This window comes from Clytia hemisphaerica, unplaced genomic scaffold (genome assembly GCF_902728285.1).
Source record: "Clytia hemisphaerica strain Z4C2 unplaced genomic scaffold, Clytia hemisphaerica genome assembly, whole genome shotgun sequence".
NCBI lineage: Eukaryota > Metazoa > Cnidaria > Hydrozoa > Leptothecata > Clytiidae > Clytia > Clytia hemisphaerica.
The window spans coordinates 966,711-988,265 of NW_027104175.1; the positions used below are offsets into that span (position 1 = coordinate 966,711).

Below are 21,555 nucleotides of genomic sequence, written 5' to 3' on the forward strand. Positions count from 1 at the left end.
GTTTTGAAAAAATTAGAAACTGATAATGTCGAGTTGAATTCGTAAGAAATAAGCTAATTAGTCATAATTATTCTTAATATTCTATTATAAGAGATGAAAATGTCCTTAAAATAGGTATCATCACCAATAAAACCTAAGAAGGAGAGTGCTAAACGCGGGACTCGAATTCTGAACACGCGGGATCTCGTTTCCACAAAAGTGAGACCACGTGACCAAATCGCTAAAGAAGTAAACAAGACACGTCCATGAGCTGAAGGAAGAGCTGAGAGCTATTTGCAAAACTATACTATTTTGTTTATTATTTATAATTTTAAACCTTGAAATATCAGTGAAAACGTTGGTTTGTTATAGTTTTTAAAGTTATTGGCAATTGTATGAAGAAATCAAGTGTTACTTTGTGTGAAGTCACCAAATACCTCCCCAAAATACCCCCTGAAAAGGACGTGCATTCCAGCACTCCCAGCAGCACTCGAAGGCTGGAAGTTGGACACTAAACTTTGAATATCCCTTGCCCACCACCGTTAGCCAGTGTTACTCCTTCCTTTCCAAGATGGCAGAGCATCCTAAACTGACCCCTACAGCATCAAGTGAAATGATGCAGGCAACAAGCCTTGCAGACCGTAATCAACTGACAAATGGAGCTATTAACAACCTCAAGAAGTCCTCCAGAACAAGAAGTAAAAGTGAGAGTCACCATCCCTCTTCTGACAAACAAAAGGAGCTTTATGGTGTTGTTGTTAAGTCAGCTAAAGATAGAGCACATGATCGAAAACCTAAAAATATGAAAGGAAGCGGAAAACCCAAGAAAGGTATATTGTATATAATATCTAAGTTTTCTCAAGTGTCTTTGGTGGTAGGTTATTCATTCTTGTAAAACTGTCTGAATCTTATCTTTCAATTTTTATATATAATGTTGTCGGTAGCTTCAGCAAAAGGCAAAAGGGTTTGGTTGCCGTCAGTGAAGAACTGGGCTTTTTTAGAATTTATTTATTACCATTATATACCGTAAGTTGGTCTAATGTCGACATCCCTCTACTAATTTCGACATCCTTCTTTAGAGATAGGAATAATAGTAAGGTCAGAATCACTGATGGACTCCTCAACTGATTGCTTAGCAAAAAAAATAAGTTTCAATCAGCGATTCTGACCTTCCTATCATTCATATCTTTAAATAAGGATGCCGAAATTAGAAGACGGATGTCGACATTAGACCAACTTATGGTAGTCCATAAGGTGATCTCTGTGTGCCTATTAATTACCCGGACTGTCTAGGGTAAATGTCTGGCAGGCCACTTTTCATGCCCTTTAAGCGTTCGGTTATTAGACGCTGCCCCTTCTGAAATTACCAAACTATTGGTAAAAACAGCCTTTACAATCGCACTCTTCATGATACCTCTTTTATTTGTTCCTGTGATCCTAAGCAGTTACATCGATATGCCTCAAATGTCAATATGAAAATTGCGTAATCAGAGAACGTATGTCTCGCTCATTATAAAAAGGCCGAGACAAAATTTCAATAATTGGATTGTAACATCGAGTTAAATCTCTTTTGTTAAGTCACCAGGGGGTAAATAAAACAGACCTTGATACATTTATCGTTCGTTTCAACTCAATGATTCGTTTAAAACTCAGCCTCCTAAATATTTGGGGTAGATAAAATATGTACAAAGAAATTCATACTTTTCCAGCCCGGCGAATCTTTAAAAAAGAAGCGAACAATAAGATATATTTACCCTTTCCAAATAAACCTCTTCGGTGGCGAGCGTAGTCTACTCTGACGTAATTGTAAAATTTATGTGATGGGAGTTTGACATATGCTTGTACTCTCTGTGTATTTACATTCGTTGTAATGTAATGTTGTTTGGGGAATTATTAAGTTCTCTGGAATTTCGATTGCATTTATTCAGGTTGACTTTTTATGACTTCTAATGGTACTTTTTCTAACGAGTTTGATTACTCTGTTCTCACACTTATGTCTTTTTTTTTTCGCGTCCTTTTCCGTAATTACTTTTATTTATATTTTTAAAGACAGGTAAGAAGGCATATTGATGTAACTGCTAAGGTGTAGACTTTCTTATCATCAATTCTCTGAAGAAAGCGGGAATTTGATGCAAGAGTTAGATTGTCAACAAAGTCAGTTAGTCACACTAGGAAATCAAGCTTTCAGAAAAAACAACATCGGTCATCTACAGGATGTATTTGCAACAACTAGGATGAGAGTTACCTGAATCAAGTTCAAGTTCCCAAGACAATTAATTAAAGCTTGAAAACTTAAAATGAGACAAAATGACCAATTGCGAATGTGCAGCAGTCAGAATATCAACCAACCAAATTTAGTTATTCAATTCCTGAGACAGCGCTTTGATTTTTAAAGCCTTGTTTATACGCTAAAGTAAAAATTATTTTGTTCATGTAAATGGGTCAGAGTTTAAGGTCCGGCAAAATTTCCAGGAAATAGCCTATCCGGCAGTGCGTAGATCTAGGTGGGTTCCCTTTCCCCCATAGATTTTTTTCTTCGGAAGTTATCTTCAAATTAGTTTTCAAGGTTGGCTTGGCTCAAATTTGTTCATCTATGGCTCAAATTTTAGGCAATTTCTCATAGTTTTTGAAAATGTTAATTTCATTGAAAAGCGCTGCATTATTTTTTCAAGTTCTGCGGCACATTCTTTTGCTTGCAAGTCAAGTAAACGATATAGTGCTTTCGCAGCATTAATCTTTGATACGCATTTCGGCAGTACGCTAGTGTGACTAACTGAAAGTGCTGTAAAAAATCATTAAATCAAATTAAGAACTTATAATCTTAAAGGGGAACTAAACATTTTTTTGAAAATACCTAAATCACATCACATACTTCCAAGGAATGACCTCTGAATATAATTTTCTCTAAAAACTTCTCTATCAAAAGATATAGCTCTTTATGTTTACAGAAAATCTAATCTTTTTAAAGCAATGCTTATTTTGTTAGGGGAATAGGTCGAGCCATCTGTTTGACGTAAATACGTTCAGAAAGTAATTGGAAAAGCTCTTACTTTTAGTTGATAGAGAACCTTTAACTTTTCAGTGAAGCCATAACTTTTTATCCACAAATGGTTTAACCAAAAGACAGAATTCATTAAAAAGCCATTTTTGAGTGGAGTAAAACTATGTTTGAACTTTCGAAAACAAGTGAGTGAAAATGATTTTAGAGTCGATTGAAAAAATTGAACTTTTTATTGGAATAAGCTGAAAACCCCAAATTTAGTCTACGTAAAACTGAATCCTTCCTGAAATCAAAAATGATTTTACTATCTTCCTATTATTTCTTGTTCACGAAATATCAAGCTTTAAAGTTGATGAACATACAGAAAATTCATAGAAAATATGAACGATATGACGTCACAAACATGTGTAAAGTGGGGGTTCATTTTAAACAAATTATACGTTTTTTAAAGAAAGTTTTATACAAAATAGGAAAGACATTGAGAGTGGAAAATATATTTTTTCGAAGTTATACTGTGTTGTGTAGTTCTTGGAGACAAAAAAAGCATGACCTCAAAAAATGTTTAGTTCCCCTTTAAATATTTTCATTTTGAAGAATTGGTGCAAAAAAGTGAAACATAGAAAAGTTTCATTTTTTATTGCTTTTAAAATCGAAATGGGAGATCTGGAAAAATTTCTATTTTTGAAATTTTGCACAAACCTGCACAAACCACCGTAACTATGGGAGCACTTTGTTACTAAGATCTTTGCTTGAAATTAAAACTGAAACCACTGAAATGAAATTAATTAGCCTGCACTGCAATCCCCATAATCTTGATATTGGAGTTTTAGTCTAAACTGCTTGAGTGGTTAGGGAAGCCATCCAGGATCCTGCCATTCTATCAGCCAGCAAAAACTAAATGACACTTGTAAACTTAAGTTTCTTACCGTGAGATTGGGTAACTTGCATCAGTGGAGGCTAACATGCATATCCATCAAATGAAAGACCTGGCTGGTCATTAAAATACAACTACGCAGCTCCGCTCGCAGCTCTACTCTACCATTTTTGTTTTGATTTAATTTTGTATTTTAATGACCAGCCGGGTCTTTCTTTTGAGGGCTATGCATGTTAGCTTCCACTGATACAAGTTACCCAATCTCACAGTACCATTTTCCATGGAAAAAAAACCAAAAGCATTACTATTCCCTAAGTCAGAGACAAAAACAAATCATCCTTTTAGATGTAGCACCCTTTTGGATCTAGGTACTAAATATTTTTATGAGTGCGGTTATGATTCTTTTGATGCGACCACATACAGGAACTTGCCAAATGTTTCTAGCTGAACTGGTGTATCAATAAGATGATATTATCATTAAAAAAATTTGTGCTGGAGTAATTAATTATTCAAAAGAATGTCGTATTCTCCCAAACAACTATTGGTTTGATCACGGTTTTCTTTCAAAATCGTTCCATTGACACCGTCTGGATAAGTCAACAATGTGGTTGTTTGGGAGAACGCGACTGCATAGTCCCCCCTTTATTAAGAGGAGAATTCTGATTTTGCCCCTTTTTTGAGGTATGGGTGAAAATAGCCTGGGAATCCATGCTATGATTTCTTCTTTGATAAACTGATGGCGAAATGTATAGCATGGTATGGGCTGAGAGTTTGAATTTTCAGATTCTTATAACGGTTGAAAACATAGCCAATCAAATTTTGTTATTCTTTTACTGGTCACACTTTCTTAGAGAAAGTGCAACTTTCGAAATTTGGTTTTTATTTTAGTAAGTGAGGACAGCGCTAAATTCAATTTTCCAACTGTAAAAAATGTGAGTCCAATATTGGACTCACAGCTCAAACCCGTCTTGTGTACATCAAATTATAAAAAAACACACGACGGGTCTCCTGTCTAGGGTGAAAATGACCATAAATTTTAGAAAATTTGACTGAAGGAACTTAACAATGGCGTAGACAAGGGGGGTACAAAATTTGTGTAGGCGAGAAGATTTTTATGTCACAGTAGTTATCTTTTTATATCATGAATAGATGTTTGCAGTATCATAAAAATTTGCTCACTTACACAAATTTTGCGCCAATCCTGTCTACGCTACTGCTTAACCTGATTTCAAGGTGATCTTGTGGCAAAGCCTGTTCAAGCAATAAAATCAGCAAATCTTTTTGGACAAACTAACTTTTCAGTTTATCATTTCTCAAGCAGTTTCAAGGCTATAGTTTCAAACTTATTTAAGGGACTTTAGGTCAACCATATGGGGCGGGAATTGTGAAATCATGGAATAGCTGGGAGAATGCAAAAAAGAGGTGGAAACCAAAAATTTTTTAAATATGGTAGTGTGAAAAAAGCAGGGTTAACATGGGTTAATGGAGAAAAAATAGGATTTTTAATGGGGGGAACCAGCACGATGGACAGTTTTTTGAATAACTAATTACTAATTTTTTAAATGATCACATCACATAATTGATAAGTCTTTTATCTCGTTTGTACCCACTGAGGGAAAGTGATGTGTGTATAATCAGTGTGTTATTTTATCAAGCTGTAGTTTTTTATAATTCAAAGCAGTTGCCACCCCTACCCCTGCCACCACGCTACTGCTTGACATGTGATTAAAAAAATTGTGTTCAAGACAGGGGTTTAATATCTTTTATGAGAAAAGGAATAATGATATCATTATAACTACTTTCAATTTGCACGTTTGGAAGGACCTGTCGAGAGCATTGTGAGTGGTACTGTGGTGTTGTGGTCATGACCCATATCATGTAAGAGCAATTGGGTAGTCAGCCCAAGTTGTTGACATAACGCGCTTTTATGAATGTGCCTATCAGGGCTTGAAATAAAGGTTGGACATCAGACACTGTCCGACCCAAATAGCTTCTTGTCCAACCTAAAAATCACAATTCAACCTAAAGAAACCTTGACCGGATCTTTTATCTGACACACTTGAAATCGTTGTTTTGAGCCTTGGTCTTTAGTTTGGAGAATGGGCCTTAGAGCCTCCTGCAACCACAACCAAAATACAAATAGAGACATAAGCCCTGGCCCTAGAGGGCTGATTGAGAGCAACCAAGACCTGATTGCATTAGTCGAAAAATCTAATTTTATAAAAAAATCTGATTTTTCTTGACAGTCTTAAGGTGGGTTGGAAACCAAATTTGAATAACCCAAAATTTAAAATTGATCATGCCAAGACCAAAAATTGCTTGGAAGTCAAATATTATTGAACCCAAATCTGACTTTTAATTATGCGGGTACTATGAGTTTTGTGCCATTATAGTCAGATATGAACAAACTGATTGGCTAAAAACTCAAACTCAGTAGGGGTCTCTGGTAATGAAGCGATCATATTTTGTACAATTTCATCTGCTTATACTCAGAAATTTTTTCTTTTTCCTGTCAATACACATAAAAGTTATCAAATAATGTTTTGATATTTTTAATGACAATTTGAATCATTTTCAAATATTTTGGTGTTGATTTCGCCTAACTACAAGAGAAAAAATAAAACAAAAAAATAGGCACAAACAGAAGGTTTGTTGATATTTTTCCAGTTGACGTGCAATAACTATTACTTAATTACTTTTTTTTACAGCTGGTGGTGGAGGTAAAGGGACCTGGGGCAAAAATGGTGAAATTTACGAAGAAGAGTGCAATGATCCACAGGATCCAAACTACGACTCAGAAACAGACAAAGTAAATTTTTCTTATGATTGTTGTTTTATTGAAGGATAACAGTAAAGTTTTCCATCTCAGTTAAGTCCCATATCTAAATTGATTTATCTGGAGACTTTTTGAATATTCAATTTAATAGGGTCAAACCAAAGCATTTTCGAAATAAAAGTTGTTAGAGATAGTTGATAGGTTGATAGTCACAGCCTGGAAAAGTTTGTTCTTATTATAGCTTATGAAATTAAATTTTCTACGTCATTTTGCAGCCTGAAGATCTTGTCATGCAAGAAGTGATTCCCGATTTGACATCTGCTGAATTTGATGTTGTTGTTACACCCTTATTACAGGTACAGTGCAAAAAATTTTGATATGAGAGGTCATTATTTTTTCACCAAAAGAATGATAGAAATGCTGATACAATATCATGTTATCAAACATTACATAAGAATGATTCAATGATAATAAGTTTGTTGATATAGAATTTACCTCAATTTATCTCAAAATCTTTATAATCTCATTTTCTAACTGTTTTACAGGAATTCTTTGAGCATGGTATTACATTTGAAGTCATTGTAAGTTTTGCTTTTTCTTACAAACTTTTTCAATAAATTTTTTTATCAAACTATAAAACTACCATTTTTAAAAACTAGAGAAAACAGGTTTAGGCTCAATTAGGCTCAATGACCTAAAGCATCCGTACACTTTTTATAATTATTTCTGGGAACTGAACCGAACCACAAGGAACTGAAGACAATTGTGACAATAGTTAATTTTCATGTGTGTTGACTTCCAGCAATTAAGACATGGCATCAGTAATTTTAAGGCAATTCTTGTAACCCTGTATCAATTTGAAAGATTAAGATCACACTCATTTTTAGGAACCATTGAAAGAATTAAACATTACTCACTTGAAACACAGGGTAAGGATTTATTAAATTTAGAAAATTGTGAAAAGCATTGAATTGAGTACAAATACATTTAGTCTGTTTTGATATAATCTGCAGCCGGACAATAAAGGCTGTAACATTTTTGGATCTTTGATAGTGCTATGCAGATTGAATTATGAAATGAATCTGTTCTACTGATTTTCAAGCTATAAGTTTGGGAAATGCATACTTCTTCTTTTTCCTCATATTTTTACTATTGTCTATTTTCTTAGATTGTGTATTTGCTGGTGACACTTGCACTTGAGAAAAAGGTAGCATCCTTGGAACATTTTTAGCTAAAAACTAATCATGTTATCTGTTAGGCGAGACCAAATTAATTATTGTTTTCCGGCCCTGACCGACCCTGGTTTTTCAAAATCTTAAAACTAATAATGATTTGCAAAACTGGGGGATGGACTTTTTCTTGGAATTTAAAATATTACAATGGAAATTGCATGAACGTTGCTCATCAATAAAGAAGAAAAAGGCTACTGTTTTAAAAGTCACAATTTTTTTAGATCTTGATTTTCTGACTCAAGATTTTAAGAAATCTATTTTTATTATACCGACTGACTGACCCATATTTTTCTGAAAATTAAATTGGTCTCGCCTTACATCAAAATATTTTAAGAGCAATAAGTCAAGCTTATTAGTATCAGCCCCCCAGATACAAAAGATCTTCCCTAGGAATTGTACAAGTCAATAAGACTAAACAATTTATCATCAAACAAAAGTAAACTCTCTGCTTACTGTCCCAACTACTTGAAGCTACTCTTTCAGGCCTATGACATATTTTCAACTCGATCTTTTGTTAAAAGAGGTGAGGGCATAGAAAGTGGCACAATATTGCGGGGACCCTAGTATAGATGATTAGGGCTGATAAAATCTTAATAATGATGACAGGCTAACACTATGACTGTTTTCCAAAGATAGAAAACCTGAAAAATCTCTTGCAAGTAAAAACTTTTACCAGAAGATTACTCTTTTAAAGATGGAAAAATTATAACCATTTATCCATTTTTAGGGAGCTCAAAGAGAATTGGCATCTGTTCTCTTGTCAGATCTTTATGGAGAGCGTTTGGTTTGTGAACAAGATATGGAATTAGGTAAGGGTCTATTGTATTGGTATCAATCTACTTTGTATCAAAACCTGCCTGGGAAAAATTGGAATTTTAAAAGGCTTTGTTCCAATTCTGGCCATATCTTGAGAGATCGTTTTTAAAAACTCAATAATTTTTGTTGTTGTTTTCATGGCGAAAGCTTACAGCAAATGAGAGACGCAATACTTTACTTGACATTCTCAAACCAGTCTGTCAAAATAAGCTGCAAATAGGAACAGTCCCTCTCAACATCCTAATTTAATTGAGCAAGATGGCAAAATAAAGATTGTTAGTTGATTCATAGGAGTGGCCCTTAAGATGATTTATTGTAAGCTCTAGATCCTCTAATTCTAGAGGCAACAACAAGAGGCTCGCAACAACATAGAATTTTTGTACTTGACACTTCTTTTCTAAACAAATTTTTTTGTTTACTCCATGCAGGATTCCAAGCGTTGATGAACACACTTCCAGATCTACAGTTAGATACACCTGATGCTACTACGGTAAGCTCATTCATGGTTCCTGATGTTTGCTTGAAATTGTCCTTTTTTGATAATCAATCAGTTTAACATCAGATATTACAAGAAAAAGAACATTTCCAACCATCAAAACTTATGTATGATACTTTCAAAGTATTAAGATCATCCGTTTTCTAGTCAGTTCTAGTCATGTCTCCCTTTAACTTAAAGAAAATGTCTTATCTTTACCTTTTTACAATGTCAGATTCTTGGACAATTTATGGCCCGTTGCATTGCTGATGATTGCTTGAACCCGATTTACATCAGAGAGCATTTGGAACATCCAAATGATATTCAGAGGTAAACAAATATAATTGGGGATAAAAAAATGCAAAGTATAATATATATTAATACAAAATCAAGCCGCCTTATTTTCACCTAACAAAGTAAAATGGGCATTTCAAGAAAAGTTACTAAAATCTGGTCTAAGTAAGTAAGTAAATCTGCGACCACAGTCAGAGACAACCTGAAGACTCCTCTTTTGATAGCTGTCTATCTAAAGTTAGGCAAGGACGCTTGTTCTTCTCCCTGGATTGCTCCACTTACCCTCAATCTTTCCCTTGATTGTTGAGCATCAAACAGAGAAGCATCAAGCACCGTTTTGAACTAAGTACAAAGTATTAAGTATTACCTTACCAATCCCTATTGAACCCCCAACCTTGCGCACCGTAGCTGGAAGCCCTTCCTACATGCTAAGACCGCTTAAAACCTGGTCTAACAGAAACTTATTGAATGTTATCTTCACATTTGGTTACTTATAACTTATCTTCATCTCTTAGACAAGCTTTGACGACAGCCAACACATACCTGCAATCAAGACATGGTCTTGTTCGTCTTGACACTGTTTGGGGATTCGGTGGTGGAAACCGCCCTGTCAAAACTCTCATCAAAGAGGTTAGTTAGGAGATGCAATTTGTTCGCTTTAATAAAAGTTTTTTGTTAGGTTCTTTTTTCTCTGTGTCATGAATTTGGTTAGTTATTCTCAAATTAAAGAATTTGCTTTCCAACTTACAAATGTTCTATACTGAAAGATTAATATGAATATCTCAAAAGAGAGAGGTAGACGAGATACTTGTCTCTGAACGCTGCAGAATATTAGCCTGCTAAATATTTTTCGATAAAATACAGTGATTTGTTTTCACTAAACCATCAATTTCTGGTTTTTCTGGAACCTGTTTCGCCAAGGCATCACATTAATGACGAATTATTTTTGTTTAATTTTGATAGATTGTGCTCATGATTAGAGAATATCTAGCATCGAAAGATATGGCTGAGGTAAATATCAAACAAAATGCTCAAACTTAGTTTATGGTGTCTCTTTAATTCTCCCAACGTAATTTTAGAATCTCGTAAGCAACACTACCTTTACTGTTAGCACATATTTGATTTAATTGGATGTTTTGTCATTGGGCGTGGGGTAAGAAAGAACAGAACGCCCTCCAGGACCCCTAGTATGCAAAGTTGAACCGAGCTTCAAAATAGTGTTAAATGTTGTTATATCTCTTCTTTGTTGTTAGGCTGAGAGATGCCTGAGCGATTTAGATGTTCCACATTTCCACCACGAGATTGTTTATGAAGCCATTCAGATTGCTTTGGAGAACAACAGTGAAGTAATCATTGAAGCTATCGTAGGATTGTTGAAACATTTCTTCACGTGTGGTATGGTCAGTATTGACCAAATGAACAGTGTAAGCTACTACTGTCTTTATTTTCAGACGGATCTTTTACCCTGTGAGTGAACGTAGAGAGTCTATCACCATATTCCCCTAACACCCTGCCTGGAAGAGCTTGGGGTTCGAACACAGTCCATTGCAGTGAAAGTCTGTGATCGAAACCTTCACACTACCAATCGGCAGAATGTTAGTGAGATACAGTGATAGCCTTATCCAGATGGTGAGTGAATGTATGCCGAGTTTATCGTTCTACATCTGCAATTTGATCTTTTGCCCTCTTTATTTTCTCACCTTTTTAGCTTCGTTTTTGGAGTTTCTATAACTCGCACTAGGAATTCATGATATTCACGACGTAATGTTTTCTACGGAAATATCCCGGTTTTAGCCAGCAGTGGCAAACTTAAACTAGACAAAAGTTATATAAAATTTGCCACTACTGGCAAAAACCGGGGTCTTTCCGCAGAAAACATTACGTCATGAATATCATGAATAGGAAGTTATGGATGATCGAGCTATAGAGACTTTTTTATAAGGGTTTATTACCCGAAGGGGCCAGGAACCTTTGTTCAAGGTATGGAGGCTCTAAAGTATTGTCAAAAGTGTGCAGGCGAAAATCATCTTCATTGCAACTGTATAACCTTCCATCATCTGCTTTAAACGCTCATCCCTCAACCCTTTTCTATTCAAGACTATTTGACCATCCTAGCCTGTTCGCTAAGATTATACCTAACGTTATTTTCTTTTATAGGGTTTCAAACGCATCTTTGAAAGTATGGATGACATTGTGATTGATGTTCCAAGAGCGTACAAGTATTTGGATGTCGTCCTCGACAAAAGTTGCAGAGCTGGTATAATCACGCTTGCTATGCGTCAAAGTGCTCCGTCACGGTATGTGCACGTACTTTTAGTATTCGACGGATATGTGTACATAGTTGCGGACATGGTTTAATCAGCGGTTCTTAATTTTGCACTTTTGGCGTCAATGCATTTTGCATTTTAAGTTTTTTTTTCTTGTATGCGTCACGTTTTTCCATTTTTTGAATTTAAAGGTGTGAAAGTTTTTTTTTTGGTTTTATAACTAGTTTTGTCCACTAGCACATTTGTGCATCAGTGCGAGTCTCTATACCACATCTCCGCATTCTCCGGTATCGAATGGTGATTTTTTTATGTCGCAACTGAGTTAACGTATTTGTAAGAAAATATCCTCGACTGTTAATTGTACCGAAAATGACAAAGCTATTCTACACGTTTTTCTTTTTATAAGGAACCTTAACTTGGCTCCGAGCCTGGAGTTCCTTATTTTGCCAGAGAGTTTCAGCTTCAAAGTTCCTTATCGAGTTCCTTAGTTACTTAGCTGTTAAGTTTGGATTTGCCAATTCCTTATTTCTCAGACCATTTTCAGCCTCAAGTTCCTTATAAACGTGTTCCGTATAAAAAAAAACGTGTATTGGCTTTCGATTGACATAGCTTCCTAAATTTAGTTCCAAAATTCACCAGATACGTTTTGAGAATGTGCAATTGGGAATGTGCAATGCTCTTCTTAGAATATCTGCTTCAGACATTTTCTTAGCATAAAGAGTATTTCCCTTTCATCCTTTCATCCTTTTCCATCTCACAACGGCATTGTAACGTGTGCCAACTTGAACTGTATTAATGGTGATAGTTTGTCTTTGAAACACTAAGAGCCTCTGATACCTATCTTTGACGTTGTTTATTTGTTTCTACCGGTCTTTTATCTGTGACCAAAGGCTCTGTTGATCCTTTGCTTTTATAGCCCTGTATTATAGAAGTGCAATTTATTGCTGTCATTTTGGACGATCAATAGGGTTTTAGACTGTTTATTTGTTTATATTATTTCTCTTCTTTTTTTCTATTTACAGTGGAAGAAAAAGATTTGTCAGTGAAGGTGACTTTGGTATGTCACCCCGTCCATTGATTTGAAGGCGATAGTTGTTGCATCATTGAGATTTATTATGAACACCGAAAAAAGAGAGAAAGTGATCTTTTTGTGTATTTATGGCAAGATTGACTGACACAACAATTTGATAAAAAAAATTTTAAAAAGGCCTTGATACTTTGGTGAACAATGATTAATGTGTATGAATAAAGCTGTGATGGTGAAAAATTTTAAAAACGAGATTGGTGTTGTTATTATATTATATAAAGGAAGACTTGTATGTGTGTGGATGAAATTTACTAATCAAGAACTAATCAATTATTTGGTTTGGTGCTTTTTTATAGTGTAACATAAACTCAGCGTTGTTCTGTACTTTTTATTTTTATTTTAATCCCTCATTACTACTTGGCCCACAAACTCTACTAATGGTCTATAAGAATGATCTTAAAGTTCACTGAACTGAAAACCGCTGATTGAGTTTGTGGGCTGAGTAGTATAACTTGCTACGTTAGTTCTATTAACGTCCTAAAGCTTTATGAAGAAAATAGTGACTCGGAGCACATTATTTTCTTTGAGAGCATTTTTATAGTTTGTGTCCGTGTTATGTAGTCATGTAAAAAGTGAAAATTCATGTTTTAGTAAGAATGCACTTCTTGTACTTCTTGTAAAATCAGCAGTAAACGAAAATTTTATTTTTACCTGTCTAATAGCCATTTTAGCGTTGTAAAACTTTTTTTTAACGTCTTTTTTTTCGTAGTTGGGTTTTTGCTCTTTTTCGTGTTTTTTACAACATCTTTTTACTTTTTACCTTTTTCAGCCTTTTTTTGCACGAATTTGACCTTTTTTTTTGCTAATTTCTGCAAGTTTTTCAATATGTTGGAGTTCAGTGTTGATGTGTTGCTTTTCCATAGCATCTAAAGTGTTATTTTAGTTTCCAAAACCACAGATTCAACTCGCTAATCAACTTCATTAATATATTTAGCATCAGTCTATCACTCTGACGAAAATCATTCTGATCACTCCTATCATTTATTGATTTTCTGTTGTCTGTTGAGTTTCTAGTTTTACATATTTCATGTATCTCCTTTATGTATTATGCTTTTAAATCGTCGTAAATTTTGACTTCAATTTTCTCGTAAATATTAGAACGCTGTCACACTTTTTAGTTGACTCTACGCAAAATGTTTTAAAAATATTGGAAGAAATTCATTAAAAAAAGATAAAATATAAATCTGAAAATTCCATGCTCGATTTGCTCATTTTTGGTCAGTTTTATTGATATTGTATTGTTATACATTGGTTAAACTCTACCGAACCTCCACTTAAGGACACTCTATACAACGATGACACTTTTATTTTACGCCTTTGTCTCCGCTTTTCTATTGTAAATCCTTTCTGCGTTTGTCGTAATCCGTCCTACTTGACCCTTTTGACTTTAAAATTTCGAAAGAGATTCTATAGTCCATTGATTCTATTTGCGTTTTAAAGCACGTTTCGTCAACAGCTTATGGTCGCCTATTTCAATTCTCAGAATAAAATGCACAAAAAGTCTGTCAGTATGCATCGCCCCTCTCCCTCAAAGGCTGTTACGGACCGTCTAATTGTTTTCTGCAATATTTTTACAGCGCGTGAAACCTAACAAACCAGGTATGAAAGTTATAAGCTAGAGATAAAATGGTAAATGATCAGGAGGACAGTGGATTAAAAATTCTTAAAATATGCTCGATTTTTCTATAAAAAGTTTATACAGTTTTATCTTTCAATGCAAGTAAACCCCCTTCGAGATGAAAAAGATTAACATTTACATGCAAACTTCACATAAATAGGTCATCAGGTTTCCGCACTAAGGAAAAGTAGGATCAACATTTTTATGGGTCATTCAATGAAGTTACTATTCCTTCCGATCCAAAATTCAATTTCTTTCCAAAACAATGCTTTTATTGCCAAGCGAACGGAGGATATCATTTTCAGCAATCATTGTTCTTAATTAAATTTTTCTTTTCTGTTCTTGTGAAAAGAATCATTGAAAAAGTCGACGTTTTTATAATGTGGAACATTTTTATTGCAGCAAACCACTTTAGGACATCTTTTGCCTCTTCTATTCGTTGAAAAACTTACGCTGCTGATGAATGTTATAAGCCAATATTTTTGTTATCTTAAACTAGTAAGTGGAGCAATATGTTTGGGAACAAAGCGGGGCTCGCACCACACACCCCGTCAGCGGCAGCCGTCTCTTTGGGGAGCCGTCCCCGGGGCTCCGCTTGCTTAATTAGAAAACCCCCGTCCATGCCCACCCAGACGATTTTTACCCCCGTCTTTTTAAGTAATACAGGCGCCATTTTGGGTTTTCGCGCTCATTTTGATTTCTTGGAAAGTGCGGCGAAGTAAACAAAGCGTGTTTGGCTGCTTCTTAGTTTCATTTTCGTTTTTCAGAGGTTTGTAAATCTTTGTTTCCTTTTACCAGTATTCTTTTTATAAAACTAGCCATGTTATCACTAATCAGTCTTTATATTTTTACTTTCTTTTCAATCAAATCAAAGTTGAAACAATAGCCTTTCTTGTGCGTCATAGCACGATAGATTTTTTTGTTTTGTCAAGACTTTTTAATGATGGCGGAGTTTTTGACAAGTGACAGAGTGATGGATATGTAATATATTATATGAAGGAGTTGATCTAAACAAGTGTGCTTTCTATCTGAAAATAATTATATGTGATTATTAATTTTTAAAAATGTTCAAGTCTTTTGAGAGTATATTTATGAATTATTTAGTAATCATAGATATTTTGAACATTGAAAAGGAACAATCAGTTTTCATATTTTATAACAAGACCAAGGTTTATGATCAATAATGAGAAATGAGAAGGATAGCAGGGAGAGTTTGAAAATATTTTATTAAGGTTGAATGTAGAGGGAAGTTTTATTTTTTTTTTTTGAAAGTGTTATAGTTTTTTTTAAATAACCAAATTTTGGCGGCACTGACTAATTTCCATTCATTATTTTATAGGGATACAAATAGAAATGAAAAGAAGCAAAATTCGATCTTAAACCGAAAAACCTTACATGCAAGTTTTGTTTAATATAAAATGGATTCTTTTTTTCTGATATCGTGGTTATTATTTTTGGTCCTGGTCAGCTATTCCAAGACTGAAGGTAAGCTTTTTTTTAGACTATATCTATTAACTGTGGTTTGCTTTCCGTTAGCTTTTATTTACATTATGGTTGCCTTTGTTTGGCTTTTTGAGTATATGTACACAAATAAATGACCTAGGTTGTTTATCATGACAGTTACACAAAAAAGATTTTCTATTAAAATAATGAACTATACAAGTAAAATGTTCTTGTTGTATATCAAAAATAAATTGCCGTTTTATTTGGACTCAATAAGTCTTTTTATTTCAGTTAGGAACTTAGTCAAGGTATTTATGAGATAATCAAATAATTATATGGTAAGCCTTTTAAGAGGCTATCCAGGGTTTAAAGTAATATATTCCTAAGAAATTGTTGCTAAAAGTTTTAGTAAAATGCCTAATATAATCATTCAAATACACTCTACAACAAAACAGGCCAAAACTGCACAAAAAGGTTATTCTGAACTTTTATTATTATTATTATTAATTTATTTGGTAAAGAAGGTCAATGCAAACTAGCAGACAGTGAAAAACCACTGATGTGGACCTACTATAAATCTAAGATAAAATATACTATTATTATTGTTTAAATAAGTTAAAATATAAAATGATTTAGAACATTAGAGGCCGAGACCAAAATCTTAGTGTCCTCAAAATTTTGAAAAATTTAATTTATTGAGATTTAAGTATTAACTTAGATTTTGTTAGGATGCATGAATAGGTTGATAGAGACTAGAGAAATTTGTGAGAATTTTAAATGTAGGTTTGACTGCAGGATCCATTCTATGTAGTTTAAAATAAAAATTAAAAAATTCTATGTATATATAATGTATAAGATATATAAACTGAGATAAAATATTAATAGTATAGATAATTTTCCGGGTCACGAGCCCTGGATGTCGAATTGTAGCCAAAGTTAATTTTGGGTATAACTTTTGATTCAAGTAATGCCTTTTTGAAAGTGGCTAAAGATTTTTTCTCTCTAACACATAGGGGAAGGAGGTTCCACGATGTTGAAGCTCTGTAGGCAAAAGAGCGTTTGTATCCGACATAGTTGAAAGCTGGTTGGTCGATTTTGCATTCGTTTCGTGTGCGTTTTGTTTTGGTTGATTTGTTGATGAAGTCTTTCAATAACGGTGAAGTCAAGTCGTTGTAGATTTTATAAGTTTTGCATGTAAGATGTTTCTTATAGTAGAAAGCAAGAGGCTTCCACTTTGCTTGAGCGAGAACTTCACAGTCTTTTACTTTCTTCTTGATTCGTTCGATGAAACGAGCAGCTTTAATGTGGATCTTTTCAGGTTTTTTTCAGATCTTTTCAGATCTTTTCAACTGTTCAGGTTTCCATTTACTAAAAAAAAACACAGTATAAGCTCTGAAGAAGAAATCAAAACTAAAAAATTATGTTATAAGTAACAAGAACATATTTTGTGGTGCTGTAATTTTCATTAACTTGATAATGACAGATTAATTACACTGACATTCTATAATTAAGCTTATCTACTTTTAATAACATATGTGCCACATAGATCATTACATTACTAATCTAAGAGGTTGGCTACTGTCATAAAGTTTTTGTTACATGTACTAAAACAAACAGCATAGCCACAACATTGACTATTTTTGTATACTTACCTTTTACTGAAGCCTTAAGGAGAAACTTCTTAAAAAGCTTTAGCAATTTCTTGATGAGAGCCAGTCCTAATTACTTTTTATGAAACAAGTTAAGAGGGTGAATTGCAGAGAAATAGTACAATGTCCCGTCCGCATCAGGCACTTTTTGAGGGCCCATAGCTCAACTTTGGCAAATGCAATTTCTAAGAACTTCAAATTTTTGTGAACTCTACTAAATAGCTTTCCTTGGATTGTTATAGGATTTTTTTGTTACAGCCCCAATCTTGAGAAAAATGTTGCGGACAGGACACTTTGTTGCGGACAGGACAAAAAGTTTTTCACTCATAGCTAGTACATGTAAAGTCAAGAAAAATAATACTGCTGCAAAAAGCATGTGGTTCCTTATAGTTCATTGGCTTGATACAGTTAGAACATTAAAGTTATCGCAAAAAAAGAGAAATTAAGACTTTTGTGCCGTTGCGGACGGGACAAATTCTTGGACCGTATTAGTTTTTACCAGTTAAAAAATTCAAAATAAATTATTTAAAGGCAATAAATGTCTTTAACGCAAGAAACAATATGTCACAACAAAACAAAAAAGGGGGTCCTCTAGTTCCCAGATCTTGACTTGTAAGCATAAATGGAGCTTTTGTTGCGGATGGGACATTGTACTATTTTTTTGCAATTCACCCAGGAAAGGATTGTCATTTAATCTCCACAAACGTACACAGACACCTGATGGCAAACAACTCTTGGTGCGGCTTGTTTTGACGCTTCCGATCAGATTTGAGAGTATTACACATCAATTAAAGCAACAATTTTCATGTTCTTATTCTTTCATAAGTACAAAGTACAATATACCAAACAAAGCATAAAAAATGGTTTTTATAGATGCTTTTAAGAGCAATATCAATGTCATTACTTTAACTTTTCATAACAGCACAATTTTTTTTGTAAAAGGAACTACAAAAGTCTTCTTTTTGCTTACGTGCAACTAGGCTCTATGACTAAGACTCATGTCTCCCTGGTTTTCGTCAAAAGTTTTCTTCTGATAAATTTCAAATCTTCCGGCTAAAAGTTGGGGACTCCTCTCTTCTTTTAAACATTCAATTTAAACATAGTTACCAAGTGTCTCACATCTTTTATGAAAAAAGCTATACCTTCTCACTGCATAATTTCTTTCCAGAAATCAGATCTCCAGGCAGGGGGACTGTACATAGGCCCCAAGTAAGGCAAGTAATAAGGGTACTTTGTGAATGAAAGATCCAAAATTACAAAAATTAACCAAATCAACCAGAGAATCTAAAATGTGAAACAATTTCCTCCCTAAGGGTTTATTTTTTGCTTGGACATTTCTGTCAACTTGCGAACCTAGTGCCCACTGAATCAGATTCCTTTATGAAGGCAATCTTCCTTTTAGTATCATTTTTATAAGATTTCTGAGAGTTTCTGACCCCAACTATCTTTTACTTGTAAGAAACTGAAAACCTGAAATTATGTCAACCATATTTGTACACCACAATTAATGACTTTATTTTTGACTAATTTTTCAATGGTTTTCCCTCGTATATCTAGCTTTTTAAAGTAGGTGGCAGTTTTTACTCCTAAATCTCCAGCCCAAAAGATTTTTGTTTATGGGTGAATCCTTTTGGATTTGGACTCTAATTCTTCTTAAATTGTGTCCTAATTTCCTAAAACTTCATATGCACTGGAATAAAGTCATAAAGCAAAGAGGGTTGTGAATCAATAGCATGGTTGGGGGTAGGGGATAAGTGGGTGCCTAAAGACAAGGGGTGCAAAAAGGCTCTGTAGTAGATTACTACTTTTGGCGCCACTTTGCTTTTTTACACCTTAAATTTAGCGGTTTCTTCCATAAAAAGAGAAAATACCCAAAAATTTCACACTTGCCTTGCTCACATGACTTAAACAAAGATATTTTACTTTTACTAAGGGTCCAAAATCCCAGCTTTAGAAAATTGCCTCACCAGTTTGGCACAGATTAGGTCAGTCCATCGCGCTACTGTTTATATAAGAATGCTTAAATTTTGAGAAAGACTTGTGTGAATGTAGTATGTCATATAGTTTGCTTGAGAGCTCTTATACATTCATTGAATGAATTAGATGGTCCAATATATAAACTAATCAATGCCTAACTTTAACGCAGGATTATAGTGTATAGTCATAACTCTACAATAATTGGGGCTTCAGAGAGGCTGCTGTTGGCTAGTATTCAAATATTTGGTCATATCTTACATAGTACCAGTATTTGATAAAGGCCGCTACCCACTCAGCATTTTATGGTATGCGAACAAGGCATGCCGCTTGATTATTGTATAAATTACATAAATCAAGCCTTCAAAGGCTGTCGCTTTGAGCGCAACAAGAGTTGAAACTTTTCAACTTTTCAACTTTTTTTGCTTCCCTATTGTTCTTTTTTAAATAGCCAATCAGAAGAGATATTGCATATTCTTGTATCCTTTACTTGAACTATCTTAAATTATTGATTTTTCTAAGGACAGCGGCGGATCTGAGGGGGTTCAAATGGTTCAGCTGAACCACCCCAACCCTTTTAGTACATAAAAAAAACAAAGACCCTTTCTTCAAGTAAAGTCTAGTTTTCTGATCGGAACTGATTTTTCTTTTTGGTCATGTCTCGATATTATTTTACCAGGGGTTGAATGATGCATGTGGCGTGCGTTTCCGTGGTGTGTGCGCGACAAACTTAGCTTTCTCCGCGCTAAAAAATCTTTAGGTTATGTGTGTACGGCGTAGCTAGCTTTCCCGCGCTGTAAAAAATCTTTGTTATGACTTTTTTTTGCGGGATTAATATCTAGCTGTGTTCTGTGCTAGGAAAATCTTTGATTTTGAACCTGGTTCAGAAAATGCATCCAGTGAAATGGCAAATTTGAGGTGGTTCAAGGAAATTTCTCGAAAATACGAGACCGACCGTTTTGAGCGTAAAAGATTCTCCTACAAAAATAACTTTCAGTCGCATGTCGTCGCCGGCAAAATATTGAAATGATTTGAAGGGTGACCATTCGTACGGCAAACGACCTCACTTCTTTGCAAGCGTTCAATGCAGTGTTTTAAAGAAAGGAATTGAAGTCCTGAAAAGTGGTAATAATCAGGCAATTACTTATCTTTTTGAGGACATTTTTGGTTCAATTTAATCAGTAAATTTGAGAATCACACAACAATATCAATCAATGTATGATGATTTTGACAAAGACTCTGTGTGATGGAATTTTCATCTGCTTTTGTTTGATCTAGTGAAGAGTGAGGTGACAAAAGAAAAAGACTTTCATTCTGAGGAAACATTTTTGTTTTGGTTTATCTTTAAAAGAAAAGTATTCATACCAACAAAAACAAAACTTAAATCAATTTTGCTTGATAAATGAAGTTTGGAATTTATTTATGGGAAAGTCGACTTATTTGTGAATATTTGGTGGAAGTTTATCGTGTCTTGAATATAATCACGAATTTACGTTTGGCTCTTCTCCCATCATCGGGCATCGGGAATATCACGGGGAAAAATCTACCTAGCTACATATGGATCACGAGATTTGCGATTGGCTACGTTTCGAGAGATTCTTCTCCCATCATTGGACATTGATGAATTTCACATTGCTACGTTTTGAGAGATTCTTCTCCCATCATTGTACATTGATGAATTTCACATTGAAAAACAGCTAGCTAGCTTTATTTTTGAAAACTATTATAGAAAAACAAAACAAAATTTGTTTTATAACAGAGACTGGAGTGGAAGAAAGGCTAGGGAACAACATTTTAGCAATTTGATTGAATTTGGTTGAATAATGAAATTTCTGGAAAGGTGAACCTTCATGCATGCTTCAAGATAATGTGATGCGAGGAAATATTTTTGGTTTCGTCATGTCATAAGAAGAGAGAGTTCATACCACTTTATACTTGCAAAACAAAACAAAGATTACTTTTACGTGATCATATGAAAATATGGTGTACTTTTATACAAAAAGAGACATTGGTGACCTCTGAAAAAATTACCCTCTTGTGCTTAGTTATAGGTGGACATTTTGCAATTTT

The 21,555-nt window shown here is 34.4% G+C and overlaps 2 protein-coding genes across 2 annotated transcripts in view; both read left to right on the plus strand.

Moving 5' to 3' along the window:
* Window positions 1-200: 200 nt before the first annotated feature.
* On the plus strand, window positions 201-13,997 carry LOC136814393 (programmed cell death protein 4-like). The gene is made up of 14 exons (XM_067070931.1): window positions 201-809; window positions 6,563-6,663; window positions 6,906-6,986; window positions 7,176-7,211; window positions 7,518-7,559; window positions 7,799-7,837; window positions 8,590-8,671; window positions 9,107-9,168; window positions 9,389-9,483; window positions 9,963-10,077; window positions 10,411-10,458; window positions 10,701-10,871; window positions 11,605-11,744; window positions 12,737-13,997. The coding sequence occupies exons 1-14, from the start codon at window positions 551-553 to the stop codon at window positions 12,795-12,797; spliced, it is 1,332 nt and encodes a 443-aa protein (XP_066927032.1). The 5' UTR covers window positions 201-550; the 3' UTR covers window positions 12,798-13,997.
* A 1,759-nt stretch (window positions 13,998-15,756) lies between these two features.
* LOC136814396 (fibroblast growth factor receptor 4-like) overlaps window positions 15,757-21,555 on the plus strand; it is a 36,994-nt gene continuing 31,195 nt past the window's right edge. Inside the window, exon 1 of the mRNA XM_067070934.1 lies at window positions 15,757-15,904. Within this exon, the coding sequence (XP_066927035.1) occupies window positions 15,838-15,904 (67 nt within the window). The 5' untranslated portion in view covers window positions 15,757-15,837. The remainder of the gene's footprint in view (window positions 15,905-21,555) is intronic.